The following is a 13,307-nucleotide window of genomic DNA, read 5'->3' as shown; positions in this document are numbered from 1 at the left end:
TCACTTGTGCATTTCAGTTATTTTTTATTATTGCCAACTCAGGGTTGTTGTTTTGAATGGCGACATTAAGGGAGGAATCCTATGGCCTCTAGACAATGTCTGAAGGGCCACAGGATACTGGGGATTCTGCTCTCTGAGGTCGGAGACAGTGCTCCAACCTTGGAAGGGGGAGTCGGAGATCTGACCCCCATTCCCGTCGCAGCCGGTGCAGAAAGAACCATGCTGGCTGCCCTGAGGTTGGAAAAACGCAGTTGCTAGACAGGAACAAAAGCCCATCTAGCAAAAAATGCAAGACTGGAGGACGGGAAGGTGAAGATTGCCTCCACTTCTCCTCCCATCTTGCACTGGATGACTGGAACCATCTGAGTTCAGGGGATTCTGATCTTTGAGAGTGCAATCAATAGGATTGTGCCCTAAACTTGCAAAAGTTACAGGAAGTTACTATGGGATCAGACATCCAAATATATAGCCCCCTAATCAGGAAAATACAAATGAACCTTGTAAGGGAGCAGCTAGAGAGGGCTGCATAATGTTTTATCCTTTTAGCACAATGGTTCATAATAGCGAGCTTCACAAAATAGTATATAAATGAATGGTGATATGGAAAGGTCTGTTTTTTATTGTTCAGGTGCAACTTCTATTTAATTTGGAATTTTAGAGGCTTATGAAATAACAGAAGGGCACTCCATGTCTTTTCAATTAATTACCATCATTCCTATCACTAATTGTTTTTCATCCAATATATTAAAGAATTACCTTTATATTCATGGCAGAAAGTTCTACAGGTGAAGTGCATGTGCTGTGAAAATACTGGATACAGAGTTTCCATGAGTGGAACTCTACTCAAGGGACACTCCCACTGCAGGAAGAGAAGGAAGCAATCTTCTCAGATTCTTTCTTTCTTCTTGCAGTTTTATTTTATTTTATTTATTATTGCATTTATATCCCGCCTTTATTCCTCTTGCAAGGAACCCAAGGCAGCTTACATTATCCTCCTCCTCTCCATTTTATCCTCACAACAACAACCCTGTGAGGTAGGTTGGGCTGAGAGTGTGTGACTGGCCCAAAGTCACCCAGTGAGCTTCCATGGCCAAGTGGGGACTAGTTCCCTGTATATCCCCCCCAAAAGTACTCTGGAGTGTTGGGGGACCCTCCAGAACAGTGTGAGAGGTGGTATGAGGGACTGTAGAGTGGGGAAGAGAGAACTGGTGAAAATTGTCTCCTCCCCCTCTTCCACAGGATCTCAACCCCTTCTGTAAAAAGGACCCATTCCATTTGCAAAAGGGCACATCTGGATCCAACCTGATGAATTTTGTTAAAACTTGCTGAAGGAAGTTTAGTTAAGGGCCTTAGCATTCTCACTTTCCTCTTCGTCCACAATCTTTATCTCCTTGGGAAAAGAAGGCAGCTCCCAGATAATGTTTCGTTCTGTTTGCTTACTGTTATTGATCACAAATAGTTAAGCTAACGTTGTGGAAAAACAAGGAACTATCAATTGTACTTATGTAGTGCTTGAAGGCTGCTATCATAAGATTAGTTAACAGTCTCATGCGTGCATCCATGCTTTGAGACATACTTATGATTTGCTTCATGAAGTAGATACTAGAATATGATAGCTGATCCCTCTGCTGGGCAGGGGATGACTCCAGGACCTTTGCTAAATAGTAATCTCATTTGGTCTGGCTATATTCAAAACCCAATTAATAGTTCAAGACTACAATAAGCCAAAATTTTATGTTAAAAATCCTGCTTTATCTGACCGACTTACCTACTATCTGTATGAATATGTGCTAACAGTTTCTCTTTACATTAACTCTTGTATGTACTTTGAAAACACTGTATGTACTTTTGATTATAGTTGATATGTATGAATTTTTAACATGGCTTTTGCTTTGAGCCATAATATATTTGAGATGAACTTAGTTATTTTTTTCCAAACACATAATAAACACATAACTATTGTCAGGGTCAGGAACATGGTGTCCGCTAGTGCACTGGCACTCTCCAAGACCCCCAAGTGCACCTGCCAGACCTTGCTAGACCCCATTTCTTTCCTTCCCCCCACTCCCAGCAGCCTTTCCTTCCCCCCACTTCCTACTGTGGCTTTTCCTTTCCTGCTGCCATACATATCTCTGTGCCCTTTCCAACCTTTGTTCCCTCTGCTTCCATGGCCCTTTTCCCCCTTCACTGCGGCCACTACCACAGCCTTTCCTTCCCCCTATCACTGCTCCAGACCCCTCCTTCATTCCCCCTGCTGCCATGGCCATTCCTCCCTCCACAAACCCTTCCTTCCCCCCTGCTAACACAGGCACCATGGCCATTTCTTCCCCCACCACTGTGCATGCCCCACCAAGGCCTTTCCATTGTTCCTTCCTCCCTGCACTGCTGTTGCCATCACCTTTTCTTCCCTCCTGCTGTGTTCTTGAAGATTGGAAGTTAAGGTGAATGTGGCAGGATTGGGGGGGGGGGGAGTAGAAAAGGGTCATGATCGGGGGAGGGGGGAAAGGAGGAAATAGTGAAGGGATAAAGAAATAGGGAAGAGGGGAAAATAAAGAGGGGAAGGAAGAGGAAAAAGAAGGTGCAGCCACCCATCCTGACGGCAATTTTTGGTGGTGCCCAAGGACACATTTCAAAATGTACAATGTGTTTGTGGACCCTGGTATACACTGTGACCTGGTTTGCATGACCATGGCATGGTTAACAATCCATGCCCCACCACACGTGCTGGCCCAATTTTCCTAATTACCCTCACTGGCATGGCTTGCCTTTCATCCTAACCCAGGTGGAACAGTTTGTTTGAGGGGGCAACAACCATGGACTGTTGTTGTGTTGAGGACTGCTGCCCCCCACAAACAAGCCATGCCACCTGGGTTTGGACAACATTGCAAGCCACACCAGTGAGGGTACTTAGGGAAATGCAGCCAGCACACTTGGTGGGTGAACCATACCCACAAGAAAAGTGTGAACTGGCCCACAAAGAAAGATCAAGAAACTTCCACAGAAGTCAAGCAAAGAAACAGGAAGCAGGTACAAATCTATCAAATGAGCAGGATATCTGGATATGACTACGAACAGCCTAGAATATAGCGATATTCCACCGAATTAAATATTGGACTGAGGTTAAAGAAATTAAACATGAAGAACTAACAAATGCAAAAATGGTTGCCAACACAAGAGGAAAATTTATCTTCATGCTATATTGGATCATAATCCACAATGAAAACATAATGCTTATCTGCAAGCAACTTGAAATGTATATTAGAATTAAATCAGCTTGTAGGGAAGGTTGCAGAAACAGGACAAGCACTGGAAGGAGCGGTTGTTTGTAACAGCGGTAGCAAAGAAGGAAGGTAAAAGTTCTCCAAGGTTGGATTACACCGCTAGCGCTTTCAAGATGGCAAAAAGACAGAGGATATTTTATAGTAGCCATTGGGAGATAATGGGACTGGAAAGATGTTATCACAAATTAGAGAAGTACTGGACTAAGCGTCCTTACAACTTTTGAATGGAAGGATAGTTGCAGGGGAGGGGGGATAGCAGTAATATGTATTAGGGAGTCAGGATGTATCACTACCTTTGAAAATAAAGGAACAGCAGAAATTAGATATTGTAGCCCATGGGGCATCCCCAGTAGAATAATAAATAATAAATAAGAGTGTACTCACTTGAGAATCATAGTCATGGTTTCTTTTCTGTCTTTCCCTTGGAAAGGTAGAGTACCAGTGAGCATTTCAAACTGTATAGAGTAAAACTTTCATCAATTATATTAAAGGACCTGGACAAAACCTTTTTTTTTTTTTTTTTACATAACTACTTAGCAGAAGAGGTTTTCAAAAAAACAATTTGTTCATGTCAACCAGGATATCTGCATAGCAATGTTCAGCAGTACAACTTTTAAGTTCAAGGGTGTAACAAATCTACATTTAATGCAGCCAAATGTATTAACATTCTCAAATTTAAGATTTAGGGAAATATTTCTGTTAGCTTTAAATTTCTAATTTTATTGTGCTTTTGAAGTTCTAAAATAAAGAGACAGATGCTTTTAATGAAGTGAGCTTTAAATTTTGCCCACTTTAAATATGATAGTGATATTTTCTTTTTAATTCTTATATCTGAGTAAAAACAAACTTGGTATGTGTTATTTCATGAAAAAATATGCATATTAGATTTAAAAGCACAGTTATAATGTCCACTCTAGTATCTTGATCAATGGAGCACGCATGCATACAAAACACACACACACACACACACACACACCCCATTTTTAGTGCACATTAGTATGTGGAGTAACTCTTATGTTGGAAAGTCTCTCTAAAATGGCTGTTTGTAACTATATTTCCTCTGAACCTTTAGGGATATCTCATTTTAAATCTAGAGCTGTTGAAGATAAAATCGATTAAAAAATGTAAACTAAAATTCAATGTGGCTAGATTTGAGACTATTTTTTCTGATAACACTGCAAAATCTAACAAAAGATTTGCTATGTCCTAAATAAAAGCGTGTTTTCTATCAGTGGAGAAAGTTATCTTGATAAATGTTATTTCTCTTCCACTTGCTCCATGGGCAAGGTCATAGCATTAAGTTTTTTTAAACCTACTTATGAGAGGACTGCCTCCCTGCCTCAAGTGCCTGTCAGTCTAAAACACCATGTTGGAATGTATTATCTTCCAAATAAGATTGTATAATTATCATTCTTGCAATACTCAACACAACTATAATCTTTTCAATCATACATAATGAGCAATTTTAACTATGTAAACAATTACTAATGTAAGTTGAAGTAGAATTCAGAAAACATTCATATTAACGCTAAATGATATTCAAGTGTATTGAGATCAAACCTTATTATATTTCTAAAGCACTATAAAGTTGATTACAATTCTTTACTTATGCATCATTCACTCATGTTATTTATGGTTAATACATAAGATTCAAGACATTTCTATCTCACTTTCCTAAAACATATTTCAATCACATTCTTAGAAGAATAAAGTTTATGAGACTGAGAGTGCACATTTATTTATTCATTTTCAAATCATAAGCAATGTACAATTATGAAAAGCTAATTTTAGAACTCATAGAAGTCACTGTCCTGGTTCTTAACATGAAAATATTTTCTTTAAAATTCCAAAAAAATTGACACTGGAAAAGTAAGAACTTTGTGGGGGAAACAGAACTGGGGTTTATGGCACTATGGCATCAGTTTATATTGCACAAAGGATAAGGTGAACCTAATTTAATAACTTGATATTATGTAAAAGCATAAGGATAGCCAAGAAAACTTAAAATTATACTGAGCTGCTTACACTAGTTTATGTGCTGGGAAGTTGGCACTGATCCCTTGTATTTATTTCAAACCAGCACTCTTGCCAAGCAGCTCTCTCACTAATGCCCGCAACCCACAATGGGTTGGCAGTACCAGGTTCAGACAACACACCAACCCATTGTGGGTACAACAATCCCTAAAACAAGCCATGGGTAGCTTGTTGCCCACACACAAACCACCCTGCAGGAATTAGTCCGGGTTCGCACAACACGACAACCTAGCATGGCTTGACAATGGGATGACATGTTGTGTGAACCCAGTCTATCCGTTCTGTGCTCTGTAGCACTTCCTGGTTCTCTTTACTTGCCACTGTGCCTTCATTTTGTTAAAATGCATTTTTCACATAATAAAATAATAAAAAATACAGGGACATTTGTGCACATTACCAGGGTTGAAAAAATAATACAAAAAATCAGCCTCAATTTGCACAAATGTGGGGAAAGAAATATATTTTTTAAAGCTAGGAATGGCAACTAGGATCACAGGAACCACAGCGAGGGGGACTTGCCAGCAGACAAGATGAGTTCTGCCACCAAGTCCCCTGGGATACCTGCCAGGGACAGCAGAAGGAGGGGGAGAACAGGGGGAGAACATGGGTTGTTCAGACAACAACCCACACTGTGTGGCTTATTTTGCAGCATGGGTTGTCATGTTGTGCGAACTCAGCCATATAAACCATTAGACTCTAATGTTTATATGTATATATACATTTTATTATGATCATACTTATTACAATTATACTTAAAATCCAAATGTACAATGCCTGAAGGCATGTGTGTGTATTTCAGCTGTTGGTATCTCCTGCTAGGGTTAATTATCTATTAGCCTTTAGGCATTGTGCCAGTTACCATGTAACAGAAAATCTTGGGTTTAATTAACCCACGATTTGCTGGGACATGCAGAGTGCACAAGCCACTTTTGGTTTGCATAAACAACCCACAAACACCCTTTCTGTGGGTTGTTAGCATGACACCCAAACACTCTGGGTTGTTCATGGGTTAAACAATCCAGAGTTAACCAATTAACATCCCTCTGATCTGGTTCGTACATAACAAGAAGCCACCATGGGTGAATTTCCCCACAGGGCTTTGTATTGTGGCCACCCTTTTGAATATTTAGGGTGTGGCAGAGGCACACCATAGCTTCTCATTACATATGAACCCAGTGAAGGTGGGTTGTTGGGGTACTTGACAAACCAGCCAGAACCCATGGGCTCTTTTAGGGTTGTGGATGACTTGTCTCTGTGACATGTGAACCAGGTCAGTCTATATTTGGATTTCAATCCATGCAAGTTACATATGACTGCAATTAATGTTATGCACAAGTCATACATACATTTGAGTCTAGTGGTTTAACTATCAGTTTTGTGGTCTTTAGCACTTTTTGGTTGTCAAAAATGTATTTTAAACATTTCAGTTTTGTTTATACATGATTGATAAGGTACATATGATAGTAAAAGTAAGTTAAAAATGCATTATTGTAATATATTATTATTCCTCATTTTTATATTGTTTCTTAGATTTATTTGGTCAGGGATTATTTCCCTTTGTCATCTTGATTGCAACCAACTATACATACTGGCAGGATTTAGCCTATCATAGTCTTACAATATTCTTTTCACCTATGAAATAATCACAGTATTGCAGAACTTAATGTTGGCATTATAAATTGCCAACAAGTGAAAAAGAAGAAACTTGAGTTACTTGTCCTGCCTTGATTTGTACTTGCTGTGTATCTGTAGCATGAAAAGGGGCTGGTGGGAGGGAGGTATGCAACTCCTTCAGAACGAGGTGCATGAACTCCACATGGATCTGGAATTTGAACATGACTTCTAACATTACACCAAAAGCATGATGTTTCTTCACTTTCTTCACTTTTTACTGTGCTAAGTACACTTGTAAATAGATTCCACAAAAATGAATTGAATTTATTTCCAAGTATTGTGCTGGATCAAGGATCCAAATAATCTACCACCACTTTAAATTCAATAGAAACGTACCATTAACACACCAAATGACCACCAGTCTGCACTCTGTGTATGACCTCGCCGATTAACTACTTCTGGGGCCATATACTCCACTGTTCCGCAGAAGGAGTATGCTTTTTTCTCATGATCAATAGACTCTTTGCTTAGGCCAAAATCTGGAGGAAAAAAGCACACTAAAGTTAGTAAGACTTCTTAGGAGCAGATTAATAGTTCTGAAAATAGGTTATTGATACTTAGCATATGTTCCACCAGCACAATCTCTCTCTCCCTCTCCAGTACATTTTATCAGACAAAGGAAAGTATCTACAAATTATTTATGGAGGGGAAATTTGCTTTTACATACCTGTTAATTTAATATGTCCTTCTTCATCAAGTAGTATGCTATAAGAGAAGTCATATTGTTTGAAACTTGGGTATGTTAACTGTCTTCACAACAACTAATTAATATTAGAGAACATTATACGTAATGCTGAGAGGACAAGAATATATAGCCAGAACGTATTATATTTCTTGCAAAATAGAACATCTTAAAATAGAATCTACATGGAAGTTATGAAACTCAAGAAATGGATGTTAGCTCTCAGGGCCAGAGAGGCAGAGTAAAGTGGCCACCTCAGGTATCAGGTGCTAGGGAGCAGTAGCAGCCCCCTATCCTTTACCCATGAGCCCCCTGGCATTCCCATCCTCCTGAAACAGCACCCAAACAGCAATGTTTGCCCATGACCAAATGAATGGGTAGAGACGTGGCCAATCTAGTCCACACACTCCAGCAGGGATTGTGCATGTACACCCATTACTCTGGTCATGTGGCACATGCTGGGCAGTGAGCAGGTGCCAGGCATAACAGTGAGCAAGCAGTACTGGAGAGTAGAGCTGTGTGTGCCATGTCACCTGTCCTGTGCTCCCTAAGATACCTTGGGGTCTTTAGGTACTGTGATGGGTATTGTCAAATCACTGGTGTCAACTGCCAACCCAGTCAGCTTCCATTCATGGAATTGGGCTGGCGGGGGGGTGGGGGTAGAGAACAACATTTTGTCCTTCCCTTAAGGCAGGAAAATGTCTTGGGCTGGCCCTTTTTTCTCTACAAATGTTTGGACTCAAACTCTTCTTCTTTATCCAATAAACTAGACCAGAGCTGTAATTTGAAATGTTTTTTTCTCTGTTTAAGTAATAAAACCTTCTAATTTACAAGGAACTAGTTAATGGTTATAATGGGTACTATCCAATGGTGGCACAGCCGCTAGCACTAATGATGTTGCGCTAGCATAAACAATGATTGCACAATGTCATTAGTGCTTACTCGTTCAGAAGGAAAAAGTGGCAATCTACCAGCAAATTTTGGCTCCAGTACCAGGTTTCAGCAGCAAATTGGCACTTTTTCCCTTTGCACTGGCAAGCACTAATAATGTTGCACTGGCATCGGATTACGCTAGTCATTAGCACTAGCACACCACCACCACTGGATACTATCTACTGATAATATTTAACAGTTTAATACTATGGCTCTGTATATTTAGAGAGAGCTTGCAGCTCTGTAAGTTTCAAAATAATTCATTCTTACTTTTCTGGTTTTAGGTCTCTGTATATTATTCCAAGACTATGCAGATGATCTAAAGCAAGTGCTAATTCAGCCAAGTAGAATTTGACATCCTCTTCTGTGAACATCACCTAGAAAGGAAAATATAGTATTTTTTTCTAAAAATAAGGCATAAGAGTGTTTTTCTAACTCAAATTTAATCTAAGACTCAAAATATAAAGTTTTATAATTGTGTATATAAATGTGTTTATAAAGGCACTGGTGTCATCAAGTAAGTTTTTATTAATGCAAAAGATCTGCAGTTCAGACTGATGTGTCCACATAATCAGCTATCATATGATATTTCAACAATATCTTTTTTACATCTCTATTTTCCCCAGTAGAGGAAATGGCCAGGGGTGGGAGGGAAGATACAACAGAACAGATATACGAAAACATTGCATGCAGTGAAAAGTAACCTTGACTCAATGAATTAAGAAATCAGGATTAATATTTCCCTAAACATTTGAGCACATTCCTAAAGTGAACATGAACTCTACTAAAGCCGTTTCCAGCCATAATTATAATATAAACACTGTTTACCTCTTTGGATAAGCGTGTAAACAAGTCTCCTCCCCTGAGAAAGTCTAAGATAAGATATAGCTTCCCTTCTGTTTGAAAAGCTGGTGGGAAGAAAGCAATTAACATATTTCAGAAAGAATAAGTCATATTCTTAGCCATGCATATTTAACTGTTACTATTATTACAAAGATAGTTTTACCATGCTAGATTAGAAGTTCATTCAAAAATATTAAAATGCAAGTGCTGTGCCCTAACATTTACTGTGTGCCATGACTGTCAAGCATCTTTTTAACCGCATCCTTACAAAACAGTAAGCCAGAATTCTACATGATCCTGGCTTACCATTCAATAGCAACCATGCTGGTGCATGCTGCCCAACTGCTCCTGTAAGCAGGAACTCACCAATGGGGAAAAAGTTACTGTTACATCCAAACTGGGATCATAGATATTTTACGCAGTCAAAGAAAATCATTTTTAGAAGTTGTAAGATATTCCATGCTTTAATGTGACACTCCTCTTTGGGTTTTGTATGTAATGACTCAAGTGATCGGTATCTGAAGAAGAAATGAGACTCTATGTACATTTCTTAAGTATTGCTATGTCATGTGCATTCAGGAAATGAAAGGACCACTGCCAAGTTGCTTTTAAGAGTATTTTTTAGCAAAAACATTGTGCGTACTCCACCTAATCAATGACCTCACACTACCCAAGAACATCTTTGCCAGAATACTGAAGTCCTTACTCTAGATGGTGCCAAATGTACTGTAGATCTGACTGCTTGTGAAAGAGTTGGATTGGTCAACAAAACACTTCCAGTTCATTGTCTGGAGAACAGTATGACAGAATCTTACCCCTGCCACCTTCCAAAACCAATAGTGATGCATAATGTAGTTTTAAAGAGAAAAAGGCAAAAAGAAATAGAATGTGCTGGGTTTTTTAAAATCTATCCATCTCAGAGAAGGAGAGATGTGTAAACTGCAAGACATCAATTTAAACAAGGATAAATCCTCCCATGGTATTAAACAGAAATAAGTTTGTACTATTGCTCAAGATAAAAAGGTAAAGGTGTCCCCAACCAGTCGTGTCCGACTCTAGGGGGCAGTGCTCATCCCCGTTTCTAAGCCGAAGAGCCAGCACTGTCCGAAGACACTTCTGTGGTCATGTGGCTGGCGTGACTGAACACCGAGGTGCATGGAACGCTGTTACCTTTCCTGCCGAGGCGGTACCTATTTATCTACTTGCAATTTCTTGCTTTCGAACTGCTAGGTTGGCAGAAGCTGGGACTGAAGACGGGAGCTCACTCCGTCACGCAGCACTCGGGTCTCGAACTGCTGACCTGCCGACCTTCCAGTCTGCAGTTCAAATATTACATAACTGATTTTTTTTTCTTTTTTTCAGTTTCATTTCTGTGGCTTGGATCCAGACTACCCATAGATGGAGTTCCACCCGTGAGGCTCTCCTGCTAGAGGAAGCGGGTAGGCGATCTTTGCCAATTCTCTCTACAGCCACTTGTGCTGTTCCAAAACCAGCTCCAGGATTGGGAAACCTTCCAGAAAAGCATGGGAAGTGGCGATGGGTACTGCACAGGGAAGACTGCCTCCCCACTTCCTCCAGTAGGAGCCCCTGCTGGATTTCAGTCCCTTCCGTGAACAGAAAAAGAACTCTGGATCAAACCCTGTATATATGTGTGTGTGTGTGTGTGTGTGTGTGTGTGTATATACACACACACACACACACACACACACACTTATTCACTCAGTATAAATAGTCTAAATAGTTCCTCAGTTAGGAAATGGCTAAAATAGTACTGAAGTCAACAGGAATTCTACAAACGCCAAACAGAAACTCTTTGTGGGTGGCTAATCTACACAGAGACTACAGAAAACAAGTATTATTAAAAGAACATAAAATTTGGCAAGAAGAAATCTTGTGCAGAAACTGATCTTTATTGAAAATCAAGGGGGTTTCAAACGGAAGCACTTGCTTTTTAAGAAAGATGGGCAAGGACATGACTCTTTCCCACACAATTTCCACTTTAACAAATGACAGCTATGCAAATGGCCTTATTTGGGAGTATGAGATGGTTGATTGTTCCTTAATGGAACTTGCTGTATTTTGTTTGACAATATCAGGATTTTTTACATAGATGGCACATACTTATAAAACATCATGGTTACAGGTACCTTCACAATATTTACTTTAGTAATTTTGGAAATATATTGAGCTTACCATAATGTAACTTGACAATAAATGGATGATTAACTTCTACTAAGATGTCACGCTCCATTTTTGTTCGAACACGATCACGAACTATAAGAGATGTTGACATTTAGTTCCAATTAATACTACTCTTAGCTGTGTATTTAGACTTTAGTTTCTGTTATATATGCAACAGCAGCCTAAATGTTTTCAAGAACTCTTTTTTGGTACAAGATGTAGTGAAAATAACAATTTTATTAATACTGCAGTTTTCATTTTGAGATGTGATAACTTGGTTAGATTATATTACAGATTGCACTATCAAATACTACTCTTGTAGAAATGGATGTGGAAATGCAGACAAAAGGGATTTTTATACAATAGACAGTGACAAGTCAGCTCATGAAAGCCTCCATTTTGCATAGCCAATGAATGGCTAAGTTGTGGCACATGCAGAAGAGTTTGTGATGTTCCTGGACAGGGGCAGGAAGTACACTGGGCTTGCCTCTAACATATTTAGCAACAGACTAGGCCTCTGCCGAGCTCTCCCATGCTGCCTGGACATTGGTTTAGCAGAGATAAAATCTCACCAAGGATTGCATATATACTGTAGGGTGCTCTACAGTACAACTGGAAAGTACTTTCTGGCATGCTTTCCAAGAAGACTGGCCGCTATTGGTTTAGCAGAACCTTTCCCAACCCAGTGCCCTCCAGATATTTTGGACTTCAACCCCTCTCACCCCAGCCAGCATAGCCAATGATCAGGAATCTTGGGAGTTACAGTCCAAAACATCTGGAGGACACCTGGTCAGGGAAGGCTGTTTTAGCTTAATACCATAAGTTAATGGAAGTACTGATGGAGGGATCTGAAAGGAAAGTCAAGGAGATCTGTAGCATGTATTATTTAGCAACTGAATACCTAGCAAACTATCACCCTGACAATCTTCCTTAGTCTGTTGCTAAATATACTCAATACAATTTTTTTAAAAAATTCAATGTATTGTTTTAATTAACTTAAATTGCCTGACCAACAAACTGAGAGTGAGGGTGGAAGACCCATGCCTGTGTGACAAGGAATTCTTCCTAGATATGCTCCTAAACTACCACAAGCATTGATGAGAACTGGCAATCTAGCCACCATGGTGGCAGAGAGCATGCATGGGCTCAGAAGCTGCTCATACAAGCCAAGCGTATCCCATCATGACCCTGCAGTACTGAAATGAGAAAGCACAAGGAGAAGAAGGAGCCATAGGGTGCTGCTCTCTTTCCTCATGTGGCTGTTGCCACTGATCCAAAGCAATGGTTGCACATATTTTAATGTCCTGTCTTTCCTTCTAGATTTGTCTAGCCACTTTACTTTCATTATCAGTTTCACCAGTGAGCCTCTAGCCATTTCTGAAACTCATGTTTTTCAAGCAGAACAATCCTATGCGTGCAGATTATGAACACCTCACTGCTCTGCCATCAGTGTCTTGCAGCAAAGATTTTTATTTATTTATTAAATTTATTAATCGCCCATCTGGCTGGTCACCCAGCCACTCTGGGCAATATACAACAACAAAAGAGTTAAAACAATAAAATTCTACATTAAAAACATCATAAAAATACTCTAACCCACCCCAAATGCCTGCCTGAATAACCACGTTTTTAATGCGCGGCGGAAGCTCATTAAAGAGGGGTCATGGCGGAGTTCCCTA

General features: G+C 39.7%; 1 protein-coding gene across 2 annotated transcripts in view; it reads right to left on the bottom strand.

Moving 5' to 3' along the window:
• The window catches only part of RPS6KA3 (ribosomal protein S6 kinase A3), a 62,183-nt gene that overhangs the window by 21,510 nt on the left and 27,366 nt on the right, over positions 1-13,307 (bottom strand). For both annotated transcript variants that reach the window (XM_084844039.1, XM_084844040.1), the window contains exons 5-10: positions 11,641-11,721; positions 9,433-9,512; positions 8,875-8,981; positions 7,657-7,694; positions 7,326-7,468; positions 3,666-3,736 (exon numbers count right to left, since the gene is read on the bottom strand). In XM_084844039.1, coding sequence (XP_084700165.1) covers positions 3,666-3,736; positions 7,326-7,468; positions 7,657-7,694; positions 8,875-8,981; positions 9,433-9,512; positions 11,641-11,721 — 520 coding nt within the window. The remainder of the gene's footprint in view (positions 1-3,665; positions 3,737-7,325; positions 7,469-7,656; positions 7,695-8,874; positions 8,982-9,432; positions 9,513-11,640; positions 11,722-13,307) is intronic.

The sequence above is a fragment of the Heloderma suspectum genome, chromosome 3 (assembly GCF_057233095.1).
Source record: "Heloderma suspectum isolate Gila_16-S chromosome 3, 16-S_ref, whole genome shotgun sequence".
Lineage (NCBI taxonomy): Eukaryota > Metazoa > Chordata > Lepidosauria > Squamata > Helodermatidae > Heloderma > Heloderma suspectum.
This window is presented reverse-complemented; position numbering and strand designations above follow the sequence as displayed.